At 38.3% G+C, this 25267-nt stretch overlaps 3 protein-coding genes across 4 annotated transcripts; 1 reads left to right on the forward strand and 2 right to left on the reverse strand.

The window, feature by feature from the left end:
- Window positions 1–7732: 7732 nt before the first annotated feature.
- Window positions 7733–9353, reverse strand: LOC143906468 (proteasome subunit beta type-4-like; the record flags this gene model as incomplete). The annotated part of the gene is made up of 6 exons (XM_077422583.1): window positions 7733–7924; window positions 7996–8194; window positions 8265–8411; window positions 8606–8765; window positions 8885–8923; window positions 9032–9353. Coding segments are annotated over 6 exons (957 nt in total), but the record flags the coding sequence as incomplete, so codon positions are not given.
- Window positions 9354–15515: 6162 nt separating this feature from the next.
- On the reverse strand, window positions 15516–24989 carry Coq6 (ubiquinone biosynthesis protein COQ6, mitochondrial). 2 transcript variants are annotated; one of them, XM_077422555.1, is made up of 9 exons: window positions 24848–24989; window positions 24507–24785; window positions 23806–23996; window positions 23309–23548; window positions 17174–17281; window positions 16983–17045; window positions 16363–16673; window positions 15836–16118; window positions 15516–15750 (listed from the first exon to the last, which is right to left on the reverse strand). In XM_077422555.1, exons 2-9 carry the CDS (start codon window positions 24775–24777, stop codon window positions 15700–15702), a joined length of 1518 nt encoding a protein of 505 aa, XP_077278681.1. In that variant the 5' UTR covers window positions 24778–24785; window positions 24848–24989; the 3' UTR covers window positions 15516–15699. The 2 variants fall into 2 exon arrangements, with proteins under 2 accessions (XP_077278681.1, XP_077278682.1); XM_077422556.1 differs by having other exon boundaries at window positions 24507–24760; window positions 24848–24986.
- Window positions 18193–23144, forward strand: Pyx (transient receptor potential channel pyrexia). Its single transcript, XM_077422553.1, has 6 exons — window positions 18193–18695; window positions 18767–19074; window positions 19153–19335; window positions 20400–20685; window positions 20933–21310; window positions 21492–23144. The coding sequence occupies exons 1-6, from the start codon at window positions 18576–18578 to the stop codon at window positions 23049–23051; spliced, it is 2835 nt and encodes a 944-aa protein (XP_077278679.1). The 5' UTR covers window positions 18193–18575; the 3' UTR covers window positions 23052–23144.
- Window positions 24990–25267: the final 278 nt, after the last annotated feature.

Consider the following 25267-nt stretch of genomic DNA (forward strand, 5'->3'; position numbering starts at 1 on the left):
TTTTTCAAATTTTTTGTCGAACCGTTTTCAAAATATCGATTTTTGAGAAATTACGTTACTTTTTTTTTAAACGCCCATAATTTTACGAAAAATGGGTAAAAAAAAATGGGACGTTTTTTTCAAATTTTTTTTTAAACACATTTAATAAAAGATATCAAAAAATATTTTCAAACTGTGTTTCTATAAGATTTTCAAAGGACCCCGCACAAAAACCTATGGAAATAGGTTCTCGGCGAATTTGTCTGAAACTTTGGGAAAATGTTGTTCATGTCATCTTGATCAAAAGTTCTCAAGGCAACAACTCTCTTTAAAGCAGAATTTTTGCTCCAAAAGACCTCAAAGATGGATATTTTATCACGCGATCACAGATGATTTCACCCATTCAGCTTTCAGAATAATGATTGTGTGTGTTTGGGTGTGTATTGCATAACCCATAAAACCTAATAACCTAATGTATTGATGAATAACAGTAATAACAGTATGAACCGTCGGGATTAGCGTTATCCAATGTGCACCGCAAGAAGGTTGCGCGATCGGATTTTGCACATTATTATGGCCCTGAAAAGGACCGATTTTGTTCTCAGGTTTCATGGGTTATGCAATACACACACACAATCATTATTCTAAAAGCTGAATGGGTAAAATCATCTGTGATCGCGTGATAAAATATCCATCTTTGAGGTCTCCTGGAGCAAAAATTCTGTTTTAAAGAAAGTTGTTGCCATGAGAACTTTTGATCAAGATGACATGAACAACATTTTCCCAAAGTTTCAGACAAATTCGCCGAGAACCCATTTCCATAGGTTTTTGTGCGGGGTTCTTTTTGACAAAAATTTTTGATTTACAAAAAACACGTATTGATCGATTTTCTCCAAAATTTTTTGTAAAAAACTCATCGATTGATTTCACAACTTTAAGCCTAAATTTATAATGAGATAATAACGGGATCTATTTCTTTTTTCGATTTTTTAATTTCCATCTTTTATTTATCCGTGCTGAAAAATATCTGAAAAGAAAAAATAATTTACACAGGAACTATTATTAATAATTATCTAAGACATAGTGATTACTTACTAAATAGTTTACAAATTGATTTCAGAAAAAAATACAGTGAAATTAAAGCGTTTATTATTTATGCTTGATAAATTTTTTTTTTATTAAGTAGCGTTTATTTTTTTACACGTTTAAATATTTTAAAAATTCGAGATTCAACAGATGATGAAAATTGTTTAAATCTCAAAGTGCCTTCTCCGTCTGGAATTACACAATGATATTTCTGCGTTCCTGTTATTGTCTTAGCTCTAATATATCGCTTGTCTAATGATTCTTTGCTCTGAATATAATCTTTGTTAGAGAAGAATTGCGCATAGATATTTGGCAAATTTTCCGACGGAGCACCTCAACAATTTAAAAATTATAAAAATTTTGTAAATCTTAATTTTCATGAAGAAGACTTTGGCTGAATGGCATTATTTTGTAACAGCTCATGGCAAAGGTCCTTGTGATGGAGTAGAAGGAACTGTTAAGAGAATAGCGGCACGAGCAAGTCTTCAACTTCCATATGACGAACAAATCTCAACTCCTCAAGAACTATATAACTGGGCGATAAAATTAAATTTTTTGCCAAATATCTATGCGCAATTCTTCTCTAACAAAGATTATATTCAGAGCAAAGAATCATTAGACAAGCGATATATTAGAGCTAAGACCATAACAGGAACGCAGAAATATCATTGTGTAATTCCAGACGGAGAAGGCACTTTGAGATTTAACCAATTTTCATCATCTGTTGAATCTCGAATTTTTAAAATATTTCAACGTGTAAAAAAATAAACGCTACTTAATAAAAAAAAATTTATCAAGCATAAATAATAAACGCTTTAATTTCACTGTATTTTTTTCTGAAATCAATTTGTAAACTATTTAGTAAGTAATCACTATGTCTTAGATAATTATTAATAGTAGTTCCTGAGTAAATTATTTTTTCTTTTCAGATATTTTTCAGCACGGATAAATAAAAGATGGAAATTAAAAAAATCGAAAAAAAAATAGATCCCGTTATTATCTCATTATAAATTTAGGCTTAAAAGTTGTGAAATCGATGATAGTTTTTTACAAAAAATTTTGGAGAAAATCGATCAGTACGTGTTTTTTGTAAATCAAAAATTTGTGTCAAAAATTTCAAAATCTTATAGAAATACAGTTAAAAAATATTAAAAAAAAATTTTTTGAAAAAAAAACGTTCCATTTGGCCCATGTTTCGTAAATTTATGGGCGTTTAAAAAAAATAACGTAATTTTTCAAAAATCGATATTTTGAAAACGGTTCGACAAAAAAATTTGAAAAAAATCATGGAGGCCTCTTTCAACCAATACTATAACATAAAAATTTTTCAAAAAAATCGAAGATGCAAAACCCAAATAGTGTCCGATTTGGCGTGGAACGCCCCATATAAACACATGGTGTGTGTGAGTCTGTTACTACGTTTACGCGAGCGTTACTTCTACTGTAGTAATTTACGATAATTCCTTCGCGTAAACGGGATTTTGTAGTAACTTACGATAAAATACTCCGCGTAAACGAGTGATATATCGTAAGTTACTACAGAAGTAACGCTCGCGTTAACGTTGTGTGTGTGTGTGTGCGTGCGTGCGTGCGTGCGTGCGTGCGTGCGTGCGTGCGTGCGTGCGTGCGTGCGTGCGTGCGTGCGTGCGTGCGTGCGCGTGCGCGTGCGCGTGCGCGTGCGCGTGCGCGTGCGCGTGTGCGTGTGCGTGTGCGTGTGCGTGTGCGTGCGCGCGCGCGCGCGCGTGCGCGTGTGTGTGTGTGTGTGTGTGTGTGTGTGTGTGTGTGTGTGTGTGTGTGTATATATACATCTTCCATCGCATAAATTCTGCAAATGCACTTTACTTGAAAAATACATATGATATAAAGGCACAAAATAAAAATTTATGCAGAATTATTCTTATTGTTAGTACAAAGTAATAGGAGCATGATCCTGGAGAAGTCCCATGTCCGTGACATCGTCATCGTGGACGGGGCCTGGGGCCCACAAAAAAAATAAAATTAATATATTTATGTGCGTATGCGTATCGTGCTCGTGCGATTGCGTGTGCGTGTGTATGAATATGTATGTTCAATTGCATTACGGTTTTATATGTAATATTATTTACTTTCGAGAGACAGTAACAATAAAAAAAAATAACATATATTTCATTTATTATATGTATTTTCGTTTACATTTCTCAACATTTTATCAACGAAATAATAAACAGAGTTTTTTGTCCTAAATAACATTACCGTTTTTCTTTCTTCAAATATACCCTAGAATTCCAAAAAATCCTGATTTTACCATACTAAGTGTATACGCTACCCAGTGTACTAAGAGAGAGAGGGACAGCAATGAGAGAGGGAAAGAGGGAGAGGGAGGGAGGGAGGGAGAGAGAGGAATAAATGGGTGCATGCAAATTACATACATAGAGAAAGGAATAATAATACGAGAGATATCTGTCCTAACGAGGCATCTGTACGACATATCTGTCAAAGCTCGTTCTTTGAAACGGCTTCATAGATCGCAAAATCCTTTTACAGGAGTAAAGTTTAGGTACTAATGAAGGGTGGGATTGTAAAATAATTAGTAATAATTAAAAAAAATGTAAAATTGCCTAACGAGATATCTGTACCACATGGGCCCGATTCTCTAACGAGAAACATATGCGCAAAAACTGCTCTAACAGAAAGGCTGCAAATTGATTTGCTCTCTGTCGCACAGTTTGCAGCCAATAAGCTTGCAGCTTTTCTGTTAGAGCAGAGTTTACGCATACGTTTGTAGATAGAAAATCGGGCCCCATATCTTTCAAAGCTCGTTCTTTGAAACGGCTTCATAGATCGCAAAATCCTTTTACAGGAGTAAAGTTTAGGTACTAATGAAGGGTGGGATTGTAAAATAATTAGTAGTAATTGAAAAAAATGTAAAAATGCCTAACGCGATATCTGTACCACATATCTTTCAAAGCTCGTTCTTTGAAACGGCTTCATAGATCGCAAAATCCTTTTACAGGAGTAAAGTTTAGGTACTAATGAAGGGTGGGATTGTAAAATAATTAGTAATAATTGCAAAAAATGTAAAAATGCCTAACGAGATATCTGTATCATATATCTGTCCTGGTTCGATTGCTGTGTAGAAACCAGACAATGTAGCCAACCCCGAAACTGCCCACAGCTGCGTGCGCCATCTCGCCATCTCTCGCAAGATCCGTGAACTACTGCTGTGACATAATTGCTGCTCTGCGTGAATATTTTTGTGAAAAATATACACGATCGTTTCAAAGCTCTCATTTTTATTCCAGGCTTTCAATCTCAATTTCAAAGGTACGTTATTGTTTGTGCACGTCTTCTGAAGGGTGGGAAAGTATAATTTCGTACATATTACGTATACAACTGTTTATATCAAAAAATAAGGTTTTGAGGTGACAGTATTTTAAAATTTTTTTCAATTATTACTAATTATTTGACAATCCCACCCTTCATTAGTACCTCTACTTTACTCCTGTAAAAGAATTTTGCGATCTGTAAAGCCGTTTCAAAATAAGAGCTTTGAAATGAATTGTCGGTAATTTGGACGGCTTTAGCATCCCCTTAATGGCCTAGTTTACACCAGACCGTTTGATACGCGTACCAAGTACTATATTCGTATCAAATCCGAATTAAATCTTGGGTTATCCCGGTGTAAACCGAGATTTGATACGAATTTGATACGGATATAGTACTTGGTATGTACATACGCGTATCAAACGATCGGTGTAAACTAGGCCAATGCGTTTTATGCGCAATTCGGAACGGACCCTAAGCAAATAGCGCTAATAGCGCGCTCCCCGAACGCAGCCAATCAGTCCTCCTCTGTGCTCATATAAGGCGATTTTTGGCTATCGTTTGATATGGTTTGGTATGTATGTATACATATACCAAAGTTGCTATCCATGGCTGCTATAGGTTCTGGTGTAGTTTGGTACCATTTGGTTGCTTACCAGAGTCACGCCAAAAATTGCCAATAGTCAAAAATCAGTACATTTCGGAACGCACCTATAGTAACCTCTATGAAATTGGCCGGACAATTTCAACGTATCAAACTTTCATTAATTGGACTTGCTGAAACATACAGAAACAGAAAAGGATATTTTTCTTTAAATGTCCAGGTAAAAATATGATATTGAATAATATATATATATAAGAGGGTGAAAGCCGTATGTAGTAATGCAAGTCAAGTTTTCAAACTATTGATTTGTGTGTATAAGTGCAATCTATATTGTATAGCACTGCATCTGTATAATCAGTATTTTAAAAAACTTGACTTACATTCATGCTCTAAACCAAAAAATTGAATAGAAATCGTAATGTGCAAAAAGGAATTAAAATTAATCATGAAATCAAAATGTGTCAATTAATATGAGAAAGAAACGTGAAGAATTAATAAATAAATTGACAAAATTATTATTAGAGGAAAAAGAACTACAAGAGCGAGTGAAATTAGCAAAACTCCTCAAAGAGAGATGTGTAATTATTTATTTTTTACTATAAAGTTTTCACACCATCATATATAACGTATACAGGGTGTCACCTATAGAATTTACGCCCATTATTTACACAGCGATATTTATTATCAAAAATTGAGTTAAAAAGTCCTAAGCCATTTTTTTCTATAATACTTAGTAATTATTGAGTAAAATCAATCTCAGCGCAGTCCTTTAGCCGACTGTACGTCAGTGAGCCGCGCGCCTGGTAGTATGAATGAGCGTACACTGGCCCGGTTAAAAGACAGTGCCGGGGGCCTATTACGTATCTTTTCACGAGGTAAAAATCCAAAAAGTGAGAGAATTTACTAGAGTATCTACGGTTTCATTGGCTGAAATCTAGTAAATCTATTCACTTTTCGCATTTTCACCTCATGAAAAGATACGTAATAGGCCCCCTGATTGGATTGACTTTACTCAATAATTACTATTTTGCTAAGCATTATAGAAAAAAATGACTCAGAACTTTTTGACTCAATTAACTCAACTTGACTCATTAACTTTTTCTCATTTTTTTACTCTTTGTGTAAAAGGCTATTGTGGGACCACGAATGGAATTTTTGGACCTTGTCCCAGAATGGCCTGGAAGTCAACACGACAGCCGAATCTTCCAAAATTCTCGAGTTTTTATGAGATATCAACAACGCGAATTAACAGGAATGTTGATTGGAGATGCAGGATATCCTTGTCTCCCATTTCTTTTGACACCCTTTAGAAACCCACAGAATGAAGAAGAACAGAGGTAAAGAGAAGAAAAGAGAGTAATTGTAAATAAATTTGACCATAGAAAGATAGAAATTAGGCAATGAGAGAACAATGCGATTATTAGTGCGTGAAAAGTCAGAAAGACAATAATTTAATATTTGTAAAAAGATATAAGCGCGAATGTTTAAGCCGACTCCGCTTTAAGTCATCTTCAACGATGTAACAAAGTGAAAAATAAAAGTTTATATCTCATGCTCCATATTTGTTTTGCTTCTTGATGGTGTGATCAGAACGCCTTACAAATAGAACCAGAATAGAAAGTCTGCGATTACGTGATTTTATTTTACACTTTGTGACATCGCTGAAGATAGCTTAAAGCGGAGCCAAAAACGTTCGCGCTTATGTATCTTTAAAAATATTTAATTATTGTCTGTTTGACTTTTCACGCACTAATAACCGCGTTGTTCTTTCTTTGCCCAATTATTATCTTTCTATGGTTAATTTTCGAGAAACCTAAATTTAATTGTCGTTTAATTTAAATTTTAATATGTCGTTTAAAAGTATTTAGTATTATATAATAAGAGTATATAATAAATAATATATTTCATTACATACAGATATAATGTAATTCAATCACGAACGAGGATGGTTGTTGAGAGAACGTTTGGAGTTTGGAAGAGACGATTTCCTTGCTTAGCAAGAGGATTGTCTTTAAAACTTATTACCTGTACAGCAGTTGTTTCAGCTTGTGCAGTTTTGCACAATTTATCCTTACAATTTAAAGATATTCTCCCAGAAGATCCAGATGATGATGCAATTGTAAATGATGCAATTGAAAATGTTGAAGAATTGCATCATAATGATCCTCATTGGCAGCCTGCTGATGGTTTTCTTGTTAGACAGAACGTAGTTCGAAATTTGTTCCAGTGATTTACGAACAATATCCTCTATTTTACGTTTCCATGCGTTTGTTGCCTTGCAAAATCCATTGTGACCTTAGAGAGAATTCACACCTTGGCAGAATAGCAGAAAGCAGAAAAGCAGCAGCCAATCAGGACTTGAGCTGATAGTAAGCATACTACAGTATGCATGCACAGTACATTCTGCTTACTACTAGCGCAAGTCCTGATTGGCTGCTGCTTTTCTTTCTGCTATTCTGCCAAGGTGTGAATTCTCCCTTAGACCCTCATCTAAGAAATAATTATTCTCCTCTAAAATATATATATATATATATATATATATATATATATATATATATATATATATATATATATATATATATATATATATTAATTTCCATATACGTTTTAATGTTGCAAGTATTATGCTGAGTTTTTACGCGTAAAAAATAAATATTAAATAAAATATCTGTTATTATAACGAAGATTATTAGTATGGTTACTGGAAATAATATTTTTCTTATCCTTACATGTATATATATAATGCAAATAAATGTATAATTGATGAAAACTTGTTTTAATTTATTCATTAAGAGAGAATCGATCTTCACCATGGACACTTTTATTATAACTTATTTTAAAGGAATAAGAAAACATAATTTTTTACAAAGCAGCAGGTCCCCAAAAACTGTCTAAAGTTAGAGGTCCTTGTATTTCGACTCCTTTTTCTTTTGTGACAATGCCAAGATGATACTAAAAAACAGAGCAGATTGTTGACAATACAATTAAAATTATTAATTACACACGTACGAATTTTAGTTTACCTTTGGGAAAGATCTTGCGTCTCTGTAGAAAAGAACTTGCATTACTTTGTACAGAAGTTCGATAGCTTCCTCCTTATTCATTTGGTTATTATTCTCGTAAGCTTTTCTCAATATAGGCGTTGCCATGTAAGCACCATATCCAGTCGCAATAACAGGATCGTTGTAAGCTGTCCCAAGCTTATCCACAGTTCTTAAAAATCTGAAAAGGCAAAACTGCGATTTACGATGTACTTGAAGACACGAAGTGTGTTGAGGAAACGCACACTTACGGTTCTCCATTTTCCAAACCAGCAATAATAAAATTGTTCAAAAACGGATCGAAATTTGATCGTCTGTTATACATGACACACGTTAGCCAGCAATGCAATGCCTTTGGCTTTAAACTAAATCCATCATCCAAGCATTGCTCCTCAAGACTGAAACAAAAGTGTTGACGTAAATTAGCGCTTTTGACACTTATTGGAAACTCTAATGTATTCTTATATCGTACAATAACTTTACAAAACTTTTATTAGTTTATTACATAGCACTCTACGTAATAAACTAAGATGTATTATTTGAAGAATATTAAAGACATGTAAAAAAAAAAAAAAACTATGCTGAGACTCACATCTTTCTTTCCACATAGCTCTTGATGCACTGAAAATCTGCATAATCTCCAGACGTACCAAGGATGATGTTATCATTAACTTTCGTAAGACGTTCCAGATTTCTGTAACGAGCGAGCGATCCGTAAGATCCTAGGACGTCTGCCGCTATAATAATTCCATCTTTGAATTGTATGCTAATGACAGATGTGCCAGTTGTTATAGAAGACATGTAAATAATAGAATGAGTTAAAGTAAGCACTTATCATATCTTCATACCATTTCGGAAATTTATCTAGTACCAGTCTTAAGTATTTTGAGTTTCACTTTACTTTGTCGCTCTGTAAAAGAGAAGATGAAATGCAAGATTTGCATCATCACAGGAATGTACAGAGAAACTTTAAACTAAGCGGATGGAAACGTTTGTAAATTATCGGATGAAAACGTACTATGATTTCTGAAACCAACGGTGCCGTACTCGCTGCCGGGAAAGTGATAAAATGCGTTGCCACTTCTGGAACTCCCTGATGGAGTCGCGGTCGTCGGAATTCCTGGCTTCGGCCTGTCCGCTGTCCCTCTCTCTCGCTCTCTCGCTCTCCCCTTTCGCACTCGCTTCCTCTGCTCTTCCTCGTCGTTCTCGGCTACTCGTCTCTCACATCGATCACTACGCACTTTCCTCGTCACACCTCCTCGCCTTGAGTATCGGCGACTCGAGTTTACTCGTCGTACCTCCTCAGAGGGAAAACACCACCACTGCACCCGTCGCTCTCTTTAAGGTTAATCGTCGCGATACACGACGCGATGATGACGGCCATGACGCGCGACGGCGAGAATGACGCAATCCCGACACTGGAATATCACCACTAATGTAGCACATAACCTGACAAAACCGTCTTTAAGTCGACTATTTGGTCGACTTGAGCAAGACTGGCTCAAGACAAATCTTAAGTAAGAACTTTAATGCCATTTCGCAATCTCCGGTAAATTCTTGTAAATCTTTATCACGATTGGTCAAAAAGCTTGGATTCCCGAACATTGCCGAACACTGCTCTCTTTAAGGTTAATCGTCGCGGTACATGACGCGATGATGCTCGTCGTACTTCCTCGGAGGGAAAACACCACCACTGCACCCGTCGCTCTCTTTAAGGTTAATCGTCGCGGTACACGACGCGATGATGCTCGTCGTACCTCCTCGGAGGGAAAACACCACCACTCCACCCGTCGCTCTCTTTAAGGTTAATCGTCGCGGTACACGACGCGATGATGCTCGTCGTACCTCCTCGGAGGGAAAACACCACCACTGCACCCGTCGCTCTCTTTAAGGTTAATCGTCGCGGTACACGACGCGATGATGCTCGTCGTACCTCCTCGGAGGGAAAACACCACCACTGCACCCGTCGCTCTCTTTAAGGTTAATCGTCGCGGTACACGACGCGATGATGCTCGTCGTACCTCCTCGGAGGGAAAACACCATCACTGCACCCGTCGCTCTCTTTAAGGTTAATCGTCGCGGTACACGACGCGATGATGCTCGTCGTACCTCCTCGGAGGGAAAACACCACCACTGCACCCGTCGCTCTCTTTAAGGTTAAGTAATCGTCGCGATACACGATGCGATGACGGCCACCGGCCACGGCGAGAATGACCACAGAACATATAAGAGAATGACGCAATCCCCGGTAAATTCTTGTAATTATTATCATGATTGGTCAAAAAGCTTGGATTCCCGAACATTGCCGAAGCCATATTCTTAAGCACAGACTTCGTCAAGACGATCTTAAGCTCAAAACTTGTGTTCTCAAGATTTATCTATGCATGTAAAGCCGTCTTCAGACGGTTTTCGATCTTAAGACCGTCTTGGCCAAGATCATGCTTAAGACAAATCTTGAGCAACGTCTATGAATTCCGCCCTTGGAATCGATTGGTGGTCGTTTGGTGGTCTTTGGTAGTCTAGTCCGATCGTTTGGTGGTTAGTCGTTTTCCTGTAAAATAAAAATTAAATTTCCGGTGTAAAGTTGCTGGACAATTTTTATTTTTCAACCAATTTAACTTTTTTATAGCTCATTCGACGCGGAATCGTTTGGTGGTCACGAATATCATCATAAAAACGTTTGGTAGTCAACCGTTTTCCCAGAAAATAGAAAAAAACCGTATGCGCATAATGCCGGACATATCACCTCTAGACTACGTTTACACGGCCCGATTTACGCCGAAGTTATAACAATCGATGTTATAACTACTGACGTTAAATGCCGTGTAAACGCTCTTCTACGACGAAGTTATTACATCGATGTGGTAACTTTGTCATAAAAGAGCGTTTACACGGCATTTAACGTCAGTAGTTATAACATCGATTGTTATAACTTCGGCGTAAATTGGGCCGTGTAAACGTAGTGTGCCACACTAGTCGGAACAATTGTATTTATCACCCAAATTGACTTTGATAGGGCTCAATCGACGCAGAATCGTTTGGTGGTCACGAATATTGTAATTAAAACGTTTGGTGGTCAATGGTATTCCTAAGAAATAGAAAAAACCGTACTCTCACGCCATTGGCCGTACGACTCCGTGACGTTGGCTCGATAATTTGATGGATAAACATTGGGAGCTTTCCAGCAAGCGACACAGGTCGACACAAGCATCGTTCTATCTTTCTTTTTTGGTAATGAGCAACAAAGATAAAACGATACTTGTGTCGAGTTGTGTCGCTTGCTGGAAAGCTCCCATTATTTATCAATCAAATTGACTTTCATACGGCTCAATCGACGCGGAATCGTTTGGTGGTCACGAATATCGTCATTAAAACGTTTGGTGGTCAATGGTTTTTCTGAGATATAGAAAAAACCGTACTCTTACGCCATTGGCCGTACGACTCCGTGACGTTGGCTCGATAATTTGATGGATAAACATTATTTATCAATCAAATTGGCTTTCATACGGCTCAATCGACGCGGAATCGTTTGGTGGTCACGAATATTGTCATTCAAACGTTTGGTGGTCAATGGTTTTTCTGAGATATAGAAAAAACCGTACTCTCACGCCATTGGTCGCATGACTCCGTGACGTTGGCTCGGTAATTTCATGGATAAACATTATTTATCATTCAAATTGACTTTCATACGGCTCAATCGACGCGGAATCGTTTGGTGGTCACGAATATCGTCATTAAAACGTTTGGTGATCAATGGTTTTCCTAAGAAATAGAAAAAACCGTACTCTTACGCCATTGGCCGTACGACTCCGTGACGTTGGCTCGATAATTTGATGGATAAACATTATTTATCAATCAAATTGACATTCATATGGCTCAATCGACGCGGAATCGTTCGGTGGTCACGAATATCGTCATTAAAACGTTTGGTGGTCAATGGTTTTTCTGAGATATAGAAAAAACCGTACTCTTACGCCATTGGTCACGCCTTATATATATCTTCCATCGCGTAAATTCTACAAATGAACTTTGCTTGAAAAATACATGTGATATAAAAGGCACAAAAAAAATTTATGCAAAATTATTCTTAGTACAAAGTAATCGGAGCACGATCCTGGAGACATCCCGTGTCGCCGTGTCCGCGATATCGTCATCGTGGATGAGGCTCCGGGCCCAGAGAAAAAATAATCGTATTATACAAACAATAGACCCCCGATATTGTCGTACAAAATGTATGTGTATCTATCCCTATAGCTTCTTCTCCTCTCTATATTATAATGAAAGAAACATATCCTACTGAAAAAGGCCCGTTTAGCGAAATAGGAAGCCGATGCCAGCTAGTCTCACGCGAAAAGCGAACGTCGAATTTATAACACAATGGCTGTGTTCGGGAAGCGCGCTATTAGCGCTATTGCATCATTCTATCTTTATCGCTTCATCAGGTGTAAAACAAGAATAAAATAAGCAAATAGCACTAATAGCGTCTTCCCGAACGCACCTAATAAATTAATATTTAGCATCTCTATCGAATTTCTATCAAAAAACGAGACAGGTCATTTTTTTGTTTTCTAAGAGAATTCAATCACTCACTAATATTTAAACGTCAGAAACGCACGTGGTCCGAGTTAGCACAGGTCCGACAGATTTCTTTCTATAGACGGCATAGTTGCCAAAATATATTTCATGAAAAGAAAATTAATCTACAAAAATCAAATAATATTATGAGCATTGCACAAAAAAATATACACGAAGAATGTATTTTGAGAATCAGAAAGATTAAAAAATGCGACAAAGTTTTTTCCCTCCGGATGAAATTCCAACGTGCACTTCTAAGGTCAACGCGCATCCTTTGCTAAACGAATGAATTCATACACGTTTTGCAGCCAGATTTTTATTGACGTGATACAGACGGGTGTACATCTGAGCCTCAATAAAGCGCAAGTTTAATCGTAAATCAGTTATGCGAAAGATCTTAGATCTTATACTTGTCAATAAAGTTATAAAATCCGCAAATAATGTGAAAATTTGCGCAGTCCCTCGTGATCGAATATAAATGGATCGCGTCGCTTCGCTAATGATCGGATGAAACAAAATATTTGCTCCACGAAATAAGCTCGCACAAATCGCATCTGACAAAACTGAAATTTAACAATTATATGTAAAATCATAAAGCTATAAATTAGTTTTTGTTTTTAACAAGAGAAGTTGAGACACGTAGCGATAAAATTGAATGAATTTCCAACACAATAAAGATAAGTTTAATAATTTTCTTCTACGGTTTTCGTTTTTTTTTTTTTTTAATAAAGATGTTAAAAAAAATCAAAATAAAGTAATATGTAACAAAAGTTTCTCTTGGTGTAAATTTTTAAAAGGAGAAAGCAAGTTTGAAAGAATAATATGATGAATCAACATTCTCTGAATACATATAGAAACCATTCAATTATTTCCCGACGCGTTGTGGAAAATATGACGGCTCCGTATAATCGTTAATTACCGCTAACGAACCGTCGTAAGCAAATTCCTCGAAACGTTCGCTACAAAAGAAAACGAAAACAATTTTGGGACAAGAACGGAAGCGTTCGTTTGATTTCGTTTCTAAGCCGAAAAGATGTACGTACTCCACTAAGATAAATTATAATTATTCTTGATATCAGCATTCGCGGCACCCTAAAGTCCCGATGGATAAAAACTAAATACTTAGTAGCATCCGAGTTTGATTTAGTCGGGCAACGTGAACACAGTTACACGTTTGCCCGTCTCTGTGAAAAAAAAAACGCGACGATCACCTTTTTTCTTTCTTTTCAAGTACTCTGTATACTTGTAAACTATAAATGTATAAAAACGATTAGGTACTCGCCGCGATGGAAAGAAAGTAACACAATACAATTTCTTTATGATTCTCGAAATCAAATCTGTTTGGATTTCTAAGCACAAGGAAAAACATCTCTTTTGCTTATGTATTATTCGACAAAGCAATGATACTCTTCATGGAGTGCAGTAACGGCTGTCGCATACTAACAATGGAAACGAAGACGAGGGCGAAAACGGATAAAAGATTGAAAAGCGCACTCGGAAGGGAAATGAAAGCAGCACCGCGAGTTTCCTCTTCTCGACGGTCCTTCGACTTTATTCGCGAGGCAACGATACTTTACGCAAATATCCAGTATTCTGTATACAATTATAATTAGCTAATCATCCGTCGACGAAACATATCGCTCGCGTTAAAACAGCCGCTTCGGCGTAAACTGCACACGTTATGCAGTTATAGATAATTAACAAACTGAATAAAAATCTTAATTCTTAATATCATTATGTTATAATAATTAAGATTTTTATTCAGTTTGTTATCTATACTGTTCATCAGCTGCGTTACCCGCCTCTACTCTGATGCTAAGAGACTGAGTGTAATAAATCAATACTATAAATTTAATATTTATTGCATTTGTTATAGAAGTTATTGTTTTACCCCATCAAGAATGGATCGATAGATCCTTTGAAATAGTTTTACATCATTCATTTACATTACAAGAAAAAAATTATTTGAGGTGCAAGAGATGCAGTAAATTGCCAAGTCTAATAAGTACCCGCGTCAATATATACTATGTATACTAATTCACATTCTCAATTGTGCTACTGTTATTATTTGTCATCAGACAATTATAAACATACACATAATAATTAGATAGATATTATATATATATACTCATGTGTGCATAAGAATATATGTAATTTATAAAAAGCGGGTGCTTATCAGCCTTGATACGTTACTGCCTTCTGCTACGCGGACGGCCAGAAAGCATTTTCAGGTTCAGGCCGTATTGCTAAAGAATCCAAGACGCGGCAACGCCGCGCGGCGTTGCCGCGTCTATAGCATATGTCTCTCTACCGTGCGTCCGTGTGAGCAATTCAGTGGTGTGTGTACGTGTACGGACATACACCACTTCATAGAACCTGAAATTAGTTGGTGACACTGAAACCGGAGTTTCGCGTTGTCACCACGCGAGGTCTCCAATATCAGTTCGGCCTTTGCTTTTAGTTGACAGAGTTGACATTACCGACGTCGTGGAAGTTTGGCCTTAGCTTTAGCATCCCCTTAATCAATTCATTGAACATACTAATCAAGTTACTAATTATCCATTGAAATGAACTGTGTTGCACTGACCAACAGAACGGCATGCAACATGTTGCCTTCAAGCTCCAGTCAATGTATAGAAAATATTTACATTTTTTACGTAGAAAAAATAAATAATATAGATAATATTCATATAAAAAAAAATAAATTGTAAAATATTTGATATTTTATTCTGATATATAATTTAATGAAATGTTTTACCTAGAAAAAAAATATAATATAAATATATTTGGAAAAAAAATTCAGCTGTCATTAAATTTTTATTACAAATTTAAAAATGCATTACAAAATGCGATGATATATGTAATAATGTAAATACAATAACAAGAGAGACAAAAAAATAAGAGTAAAATAACAAAAGAAGAATATATAATAATTATATATACAAATTTTAATATTTAATGTTAATCACATCCATAGCCTTGTAATATTTCAATTTATAATATACGTATGGAATACAGAAAGTAAATTACAAACCATCCTTCACATTCCAAAATATTCTTAATTAGCGTAATGTCACAATATTTCTATTTACATTGTAATCTCGCTATTAACTAGCATTTTTTAAAAATATTATTTCCCGCAGCCTGTTGCATCAACAGTCTCTAAAAGGAAAAATCGTATTTCGGTTAATGTGGAACAAAAAATAATGCTTCTTTCTTCAAAAATATGTATTTATTAATGCGTTACCTTGAATGGTGGCACAGCATCCACCAGTTGCAATCCCAGGCTTCTACCAAGAACAACGGGTGTTGTGGTGTATTGATAGAACCGACAGAGTCCATCGATGGCGAACATCATTGGTACGTTGTGACGTTGCCTGGATGTCTCATACTTTCGCAAATAGTGGATATCATTGAGATGACTGCCGTTCACGACGGCCTCGGCGAGGATCTGCGTCAGCTCCGTCACGTCGCCAAAACCTAAATTCACACCTTGACCCGCCAAAGGATGAACTCGATGCGCAGCGTCCCTTTAAAACACGAAGATTAATGAAAGATTAAAAGAATATTAATGTATTAAATTTGTTGTATTATATGATAAATTGTTTCTAATAAAATCTCAATATAACAATTTCGCTTTAAAGACAAATTGTGATGACGAATAGAATATTTCTTGTGACGATTATCGTTGAGATTTATTTCGGGTCTTTATTTCAGATTTTTGTTCAGATTTCTATCAACCGATATAATTCTTAAGATCAGAAATTTTCTTACCCAACCAACACCGTGCCTGGCTGGACGTAAGATGAGGCATGGCCGAAACCCAAGGGAAACGCTGCCCGTGATCCCTCGACGATCGCCGCCACGGAGGGCGGCATTTGCCTGGACGCGTTGGTCTTCAAGGCGAGTCTCGAGAGCAGCCAGTGGAATCCATACATCCCGGTCTCGACAATGCTGCTCTTCGGATAGGTCCGCCACAACGCCTCGTTTATTCTGTCGACAAACTCCTCCTCCGAGACTTTCATCAGTTCCTTCGCCTTCTCACTCGTTATACTCCATACGAGCGAACTGATAGAATCTGTCAACTATTAGAGAATTTGAATTGTTATTGTGATAAATCAATTCATTAATTCTCGTTCTTCTTCGGAGGGGGGGGGGTCGCGTTCAATTAAATTACTTAAAGTATTCGACTTCATGCACATCCATTTTGCATATCTTATTATAAATTATTCTTGAAAGACGCCGAAGACAACACGGAATAACATTCCTTTGTTAAAATTTTATTTCATTGATTTTGTTATGTTCCCGCAAAATTTTCCAAGCGTTCAGACGCTCTTTAGGCTTTGATATTGTTCACGCGAAGAGACGAATAAGTACAAAGACTGACAAGTTACCGGAAGCAATGCGATGGGTCCTGTTGGGAGGAATCTCTGCCAAGCGACAATGTTCTCCGTGGGCTGAAATCAATTAACGACTAGTATTATAACTTAGCAGCTCATAGATAATTTCTGGAATGTGAGAAACCGCCGTATCTCTTATTTCTATTCTGTGCCTGTGTATTACATATTTTCAAGAAAAATATTACCTCAGACAGCTTGAGAGTCGCGACAATGCCCGATTGATTGTATTGCCAGTTAAGATAAATCACCCCCATCGCCTTTCTTACCAGCGAGTTAACACCATCGGCGCCCACCTGGAACACATCCAGCGCTTTATTTATGCTTGATGGTAACCGCGTCTTAAAAGTAAAATTATAAATGTTGTTATAAGGAAGATTATTGAATTAGCACGAGGATAACGCGGATAATGCGCGTTGCGACAGACGAGCGCAAAGATTTACAAACATGTACGAAAATAACGTCAGTGCTGTTCCAGATTTCAGCGAAGATGTCGGAGATCGTCTGCGTCGAGTGGTTAACGTCTTATACTTGTTTTCCGTCGTAAACGCTATTTCGTTTATACACAAATCTGCAGATATTATCCGCAAAAAGTGCTATTTACATTCTGATATAACAGTCGAATATGTTAGAAAACCTCACAAAAACTTGCACAAAACCTCGTAGTTATTTAAAACAAATTATATTACTAATTCTTATTATTAAAGATAACGTGAATTTATTTTCCAAATTATATTTATTTAATGTTATTTTTTTTTCTTTAGTTTGTGTGTGTGTGTGTTCGTGTGTTTTTTCCTTTAAATTTTTTTGCAAATTGAAGTAGATGCAAGTTGTCTTTAACAGATGTCTATGTTGATCAATCATAATAAATAAACTGTTATAAAACATATTCTCTCGAGTCTTTCATGAATTAAAAATTAATTATAAGAGGAAGGAAATACACATCAACGACGATTTCGTTGAATGATATCGATTGATGCACCGACCGAATTCCACTGAATGTATTTACGCATGGAATGACCGGAGTTGATTGATAAAACAATTATTTCCGCCGGGACAGTAGGGAAAGAGTCTGCGGTCGGGGATTTTCTTCTTCTCCTTCTTCGTCGTTGAAACATGCCGGATATGCGAGGAACGAGAGAGAACCGCGAAAGATTAATAGAAGCTAAATATATAACTGTTTTATAAACACATGTGGGTATCTTGAGATATACGGAGAGCCGGAATAGTCGACTAAGTGTTCAGTATTAGCGAACAAGAGCGAGCGATAGATACGCATTAGAAAGTCATTCATTCTACAATGTCAAGAGAATTTCTCATCAAACGACCGGTCTAACGATATGTTTCTCGTTATTCGCCGTTAATCATCATCGCAAAGTTAATACTTGGATGAAAAAATCATCGTCGTATTGTCTAGTGATAAATGTATTATTGTACGCGTGGAAGTGTGCTGTGAAAATGATATTGAGCTAACCGAGAGAAGAAACTTTCCACCCTTTGTACGAATCGCTACGGGATTATAGTATCTATTATAGTGCCCATTCATGTGGCTCAGATAATTTCTTTAAGAATCCAAAGGAGGACATAATTATGTCAATTCTCGGTAAGAAGAATTTCTTTGAAAGACTCTCTGGCAATCGTTTGACTCGAGAGACACTGAGAATGGAAGCTGCCAACAACGGAACACCGTCTATTGTTATCAGCAACCAAGTCAGTGAAAGAAATAATAATCGATTATCGATGATCTTCTGACGTTTCCTTAACGCTCGTACTAAATTTAGAAAGAACGCGAGGACATTTGGATGAGTGAGATCGACGGTGGCAGCATCTCCTCCGAGAACAGCTCGGATTCTGTTACCTGCCATATACATATACCAACGACACCGATGACGCAGGAGCAACCTTGGAGCAAGAAGGAAGTCGAAGTGGCATTATCGAATCTTCCAGGGGGCGAAGTCGCCCTCTCCCTGATCCCTTCTCTTCAAGATGACGCTCTACAAAAGGCTTTAGAGGAATTTAAATGCTTGACTCTCAACGAAACTGTGGATTGTAGGCATCGCAAGATCTCGTTGCCTACGTTTGCAAATGGGTACCTAATGACAACAACGAAAATTTAATCTTACATCAGGTGTAAAAGTGAGGAATAAAAATAAGCTTATCCGTGCAGGTTTATGCAAAAGGCTCTATTAGATAGTGAAAACGGAGCAGCGGCTGCCGCAACTCCAGGTCGGCTACTTGCAGAATGGCCGGACACGTGTCTATTGATTTCTAGCTGGTTGGGTCACGTGGAGATCGCGAGAGTTTTGCTGGGCAAAAGCGCACCAGTTTCCACATGTGATTGCGATGGAAGGTATATATATAATAGTTATAATTTGCGATAATCAGATATTATTATTGGGAATTTATTAACAAGGGACATTAGTGCTGCTCTTACCGATTTTGATGAAACTTGCAGGAGTTGTAGGAAATACTATGTAGTAAATATTTGTAAAGTCGTTTTTTCTTAATGGACCCTAGGAGTTGAGTTATCAACAATCATAGGTGGATCTTTCCACTGTGTATCTATATTAAGCCGCTTAACTTCTATCCTCGCGATTGAAATAAAACTTTGAAATAATTTAAGCATACTTCATAATTATTTAAAACTATTCAAATTTGCTGCAAAATTGCCAGGAGCAGCAGAATTCGGAATCACTGTTAAGGGCTTGGTGGATCTGCCGTCGAAATTGTGAAAAGTGCTACTGTTTCAAGTACTGTTTGCTTGAAACATTGCACATAAACTGTGTATAAATCGTTTTAAAAAATTTGTTACTTATAATTATTATCTAATCAGTATATATAATCAAATAAAACTACGAATAAATTAATTTATAGATAATAAATAAGTGAGAAAAGTAGCAAAGTTGCATTTAGCCGCTGCTAGTTGCTGCAAACAGGGGCAATTTTGTAGAAACATTCAGAAACATTACCCATAGAAATACATGCAAACGTAATTATTAGTTTAGATGGCAGACTCCACCAAGCCACCAATATTTTGAATTCTGGTATTCCTGGCAATTTTGCAGCAAATCTGATTAGCTTTAAATGATCCTGAAGCATGCTTAAATTTTCCAAAGTTTCATTTCAATCGAGAGGGTAGAAGGTAAGCGGCACGCAGCGGAAAGATCCACCTATAATTGTTTATAACTCGGCTCCCATTCAGAAAAACGGCTTTACAGATATTCATTACGTAGTATCTCCTACAACACCTGCAAGTTTAATCAAAATCCGCGGAGAGCAGCGCGTAGTGTCCTCTTGTAATCAAAAATTACCTAATTCTATCATATCTAACTATGATATATACCTTGACTAGAACTAATCAAGCAAGCCTGGAACTTCAATTGATTTTCGAAAAATGACGTTTTTACAACGTAGAACGCCGTTACATCTGGCAGCTTGCGCCGCGTCTGTAAAACTCGTGGAAGAATTACTGAAGCACGGCGCCGATCCGCGCAAATGGGACCTCGGGAAGAAATGCACCCCGTTGCATTGCGCCGCAGCGGCGGGTTGCGTTGCTACCGTCAAATGCCTGATCAAATCGGGTGCGGACGTGGACGCCGGATTGTCCGGCAAAAGTCCGCTTCACTATGCTGTGTTAAACAACGCCGGAGATTGCGTCGAGGCTCTACTACAAGCAGGTGCTTGTCCCAATAATCCACAGGTGCTCCTTTATCACGACCGTGTCAAGCACGAATTTGGTGGGGAAGTAATGCCTAAACAGAAATTCTTAAAATGAAATTTTAACGAGATAATTGTATGCGAAAAGTAATGGATCATAAGATGTTTAACGTAACATTAATGAGCAATAATAAAATTCTACGGATCAAAATTTTCCCACTAAAGTAACGCGTCTCTTCGGGATTCGGGAGCGAATATTTCTTCGATGAATTAATATGATTCGTTGGCAGGTTTACACAGAGACACCTTTGCATGTGGCGGCTAGTTTGGGCAACGTGAATTGTACCAAACTGTTATTGAGTCATGGGGCAGATGTGAGAGTGCAACTGGGAGTCGCGAGGTCAACACCTCTACATCTGGCAGCCGAAGAGGGGAGTGTAGAGTGCACCAGGTTGTTGTTGAATGCTGGTGCGGCCTGGGAAGCAAAGAATTCGCGCGGTCAGACGGCAATGCACCTAGCAGCGCTTGCTCAATCCGTAGAAACGTTAGATGCATTAATAAATGCCGGGGCGAAAGTCAACGCAGAGGATGACGACGGGCGAACTCCTCTACATGCTGCAGTTGCAAAAGCTCTAAGGAGCGGCGAACTGGTCAGGACTTTAATACAGGTTCGCATTTAATTGAAAATTTTCCTTGAACAAAAAATAATCCTAATATTATTTTAAATTTGCGCGTCAATAAAAAAGATTAAATAAATTATATTCTAATAAAAGAGTTTTGCAAAAGAAATAGACAATAATAATTAAAAGTAACAACACGAAAATAATAGAAGTTTTCTTCCTTCAAAAGGCAGGCGCCTCGGTCAACAAGGCGGACAAGTTCGGCTACACGCCGTTGCACATCGCGGCCCTGAATGAGAGTTCGCCCACGGTGATGATGCTGCTGGCGAAGGGTGCTGATGTGACGGCGCGCACCAAGGGTGGCGTTTCTGCCCTTAGCTTTATTATACGTCGCACTCCGGATGTATTGCCGCGCTTTGTGGCGCGCTTTGATCAGGCGATCTCTTTGCACGATCATGAATTGGGCGACGTGGACTGTGAGCTACGGCTGGACTTCCGGCCGTTGGTGCCAGGCGGTCGCGGCGAGACGGATTTGATGCTCTGCCTGGTGGAGGTTGGTCAGGGTCATGTGCTGAAGCACCCGTTGTGCGAGAGCTTTCTCTATCTTAAGTGGCTGCGTATCCGCAAATTCTTCCTGCTCAGCTTGATGTTTCACTCGATCTTCGTCGCCCTCTTCACCGGGTATATCGGAGCAACGTATCTTTGGCAAGTAAAACGGCTCAGTAATGTTCTCCTCTGGCCGGTGCTGATATTCACCTGCGTGCTCGCCTGCAAGGAACTCTTTCAAGTCGCCCACGGTATCTGCTCATACGCCAGACGCTGGGAGAACTGGTTACAGTGGAGCGTGATCATGGCTTCTGGCATCATCCTGATACCGTCGGTATATACTTGGCAGCATCACGTTGCTGCCCTGGGTGTCCTGCTGGTCTGGATCGAGTTGATGATGGTGGTTGGTCGCTTTCCCATGTTCGGTATCTACGTACAGATGTTCACCCAAGTGTCCATCAACTTCTTCAAGTTTCTTGCAGCCTACGTTTGCCTCATAGTCGGCTTCTCTCTCGGCTTTAGCGTGCTGCACAAAAATTATAAATCCTTCGCCGATCCATTGGTCAGTCTACTCAAGACGGTGATTATGATGTCGGGTGAACTCGAGTTCGAGGATGTCTTCTTCGACGAAACAGCGCCGCTCAAGTACCCCGGTACGGCCCACCTGATGCTCCTCGGTTTCGTTATTCTAGTGACAGTGATTCTGACGAATCTGATGGTTGGTCTAGCCGTATCGGATATCCAAGAGCTTCGCAGATGCGCCGGCCTTGATCGACTAGTACGTCGTGCCGAGCTCGTTGCTCATCTCGAGAATATGCTGTTCTCCAAGCTTTTGGATCACGCTCCGGCACGCAGGATAATACGGGCGTGTAGAAGAGGCGCTCTGCTATTACATCCGCCGTATCACTGCGCTTTGCACATTCGGCCGAACGATCCGCGCGAAAAACGTTTACCACGAGATCTTATCCGAGCGATATATCGTCTGGTCAGCGAGAGGAAAACGCGGCGAGCGACGTTCAGAGGCGGCGTGCCGCCACTGTCGCGAAATGCAAATGCGTCCACAGCAGATTCGAGTCACGCGAGGCTCAGCAGGATGTACAGCAACGAGAGCCAGCAGCAGCTGAACGAGCTGGCAGTCGAGTTGAAAAGATGCTCATACAACATCAGCACAAGGCTGGACAACTTGACCGATAAGGTGGAGAGTATCGCAAGGGACTTGGGCATGTCGACGCACTTACATTAATGTTGCCTAATTATTGTCTCATCGAGCATTTCGAATTGTTAAAAAAAAAAAAAGTAAATAAAAAACCATGAGAACTAGCAATTCAAAAAAGAAGCACGAACTTGAGAGGAAAGAGATATAAGTTGTCAGAGCCTAATAATAATTTAATAGAGATATGACTCTAACGAGCCGCATATTTTCAACGACAATCTACATACACACACATATCTATTTCGAAAATTGTATAAAAATCTAATGTAGTTTTATTTAGTCCTCACCAGTAACCTGGTCTTGTATTGCTCCCCAGATTGCAGCTGTACAGTGACAAACTCCATGGATGTCTTTGGAAGTTTTATATTGGCAACCTTAGAATCGTAAATTACAGTAACATTTTCCATTTCAGAAAGCTGCTTGTTGACCGCGTGCAACAATAGGTCATTCTCGACTATATAGGCTAGATTATTGTTCAACAAATCCTCGTCGAACGTTATCATAGCATCGGAACATGCTTCCCACACCTATTGTAAAAAAAATTATATCTAAATGTCATAGTTTCTCTAATTTTATAAAACAGAACCATATAAACTATACAAAAATCAGAACCCTAAAGATTACATTTTAACTACAGCATTTTAATCATAATTGACTATTAGCTATGTAATGTATCAAGATCAACTGTTATAAGTAGAAATTATCTTTATATTATTAATGCAAACTTAGTAACTTAACGATGTAATTAATTCTAAAATAGCAAAGAATGAATGTAAAGGATTACCTGCATTCTTCTTACTGGAGAACAGCGGATTGCCTCTATGTGTTTCCATGCTCCTATACTGGATAATAAGATACGAGTTTGCTCATTCAATGCGACAACTCGATTGAAGTATTGCTCCTGCGGTGTGTATTCCTGTTTAGTGTTACCCTCCAAAAGTAAGATCTTTTTGTTCGCTAGTCTTTGATTATTTGCTGAAACAAACAAACATATACTTGCCTCATATATCTTAGATGCAGAAAGCATAACAAAACCATAGATAAAACGCAGACCTTCAGTTTTAAAGGATATATGTTCCAAGTTCTTTTTGTCTCACAGAATACTTGAAAATAATTGCAACAATTAAAATAATGCCATTAATTAATAATTGCTAATGGCAATTTTGATACATATGGTATTAGAATATTTGTTTGTTGTTTTAACAGGTAATGATTTTTTGTAAGAAAAGTGGAAATTATTTTAAAAATCTGTTTGTTAAGAAATTTAATAAAATTATTGAGAGGTCTTTAATTAAAAAAGAAGACAGCTTTGTGTCCTAATTTTATCACTAAAATTTAGTTTAAAAAATTTTTCTTTTTAATTAGACTTCTTAAATAGTTTTCTTAAATTTCCTTGAACAACCTGATAGACTTCTGTCAGTGGTTCCCACATTTTTTCTTGACCATCTGCTATACACAAACTGATTATGTTGATAAAAAGCTAACCTATGGCGCATGCCAACGTTGTGCCAACCATGCCACCTCCGGCGACGACGACGTCGTAGGTCTCCTCATTTTTCGCGGTATTCGAGTAGCTCCTTCTCGAGACCGCAATCGCGCCGGGAATGACACGCTCGCAATTCCGCGATAACGACGCGAGAATTAATCGGCATGAAAGTCGCCATGTCGCCATTGCTGATTGCACTGACGTCGTGACGTCACTGACGAGTGCACCAGCACCACTATAGCACAATAGCACACTGTGCGCATCGCGCATCTGCAGGGCTGCAGGGTCATGTTCCAAAACTCACTCTGGGTAACTAAAATCTATAGTTTACGTCACGTACACTATAGCATTTTAGTTAACTAGGAGTGAGTTTTGGAACATGACCCAGCGTGCAGCTTCTTCTTCTTCTGTGATTGGCCTTCAAGCAGTACAGGACGAACCACTTGTCGAATTTGAGCCGTGAGGCGTGTCTATTTTCAATTGCACTGACGCAAGTATGAGCCGTGAGGCGTCTTTTTTCCAATTGCACTGACGCGAGTATGTGTAGTTGTGTGTGTATGTCCGCGGTGTCGGGAACTCGGGTTAATGTCGTGGATTTGTTAGGCCCCCAAGGAACTGCGCGGATCACTTCCCCCTGCGGCCACCCAGCGTGCAGCGAAGTGAGCGAAGCGGGTTAGAGCCACCGCACAAGCCTGTCGTATTGGTAACGTGGCGTAGCGGAACGTAACGTAGGTCAACGCACAAGAAACGTAAGCGGTTA

Source organism: Temnothorax americanus, unplaced genomic scaffold (genome assembly GCF_048541705.1).
Source record: "Temnothorax americanus isolate GAGA-0224 unplaced genomic scaffold, ASM4854170v1 Scaffold71, whole genome shotgun sequence".
Lineage (NCBI taxonomy): Eukaryota > Metazoa > Arthropoda > Insecta > Hymenoptera > Formicidae > Temnothorax > Temnothorax americanus.

Coding starts and splice junctions, on each gene's coding strand:
- Pyx (XM_077422553.1), top strand. CDS start 18,576: ATGTCAATTCTCGGTAAGAAGAATTTCTTTGAAAGACTCTCTGGCAAT. Junction 18,696..18,766: donor CTATTGTTATCAGCAACCAA/GTCAGTGAAAGA, acceptor TACTAAATTTAG/AAAGAACGCGAGGACATTTG. Junction 19,336..20,399: donor ACATGTGATTGCGATGGAAG/GTATATATATAA, acceptor TTTACAACGTAG/AACGCCGTTACATCTGGCAG.
- Coq6 (XM_077422555.1), bottom strand. CDS start 24,777: ATGCGCGATGCGCACAGTGTGCTATTGTGCTATAGTGGTGCTGGTGCA. Junction 23,997..24,506: donor AACGTTGGCATGCGCCATAG/GTTAGCTTTTTA, acceptor TGTTTGTTTCAG/CAAATAATCAAAGACTAGCG. Junction 17,282..23,308: donor AATACAAGACCAGGTTACTG/GTGAGGACTAAA, acceptor GATGTGTTCCAG/GTGGGCGCCGATGGTGTTAA.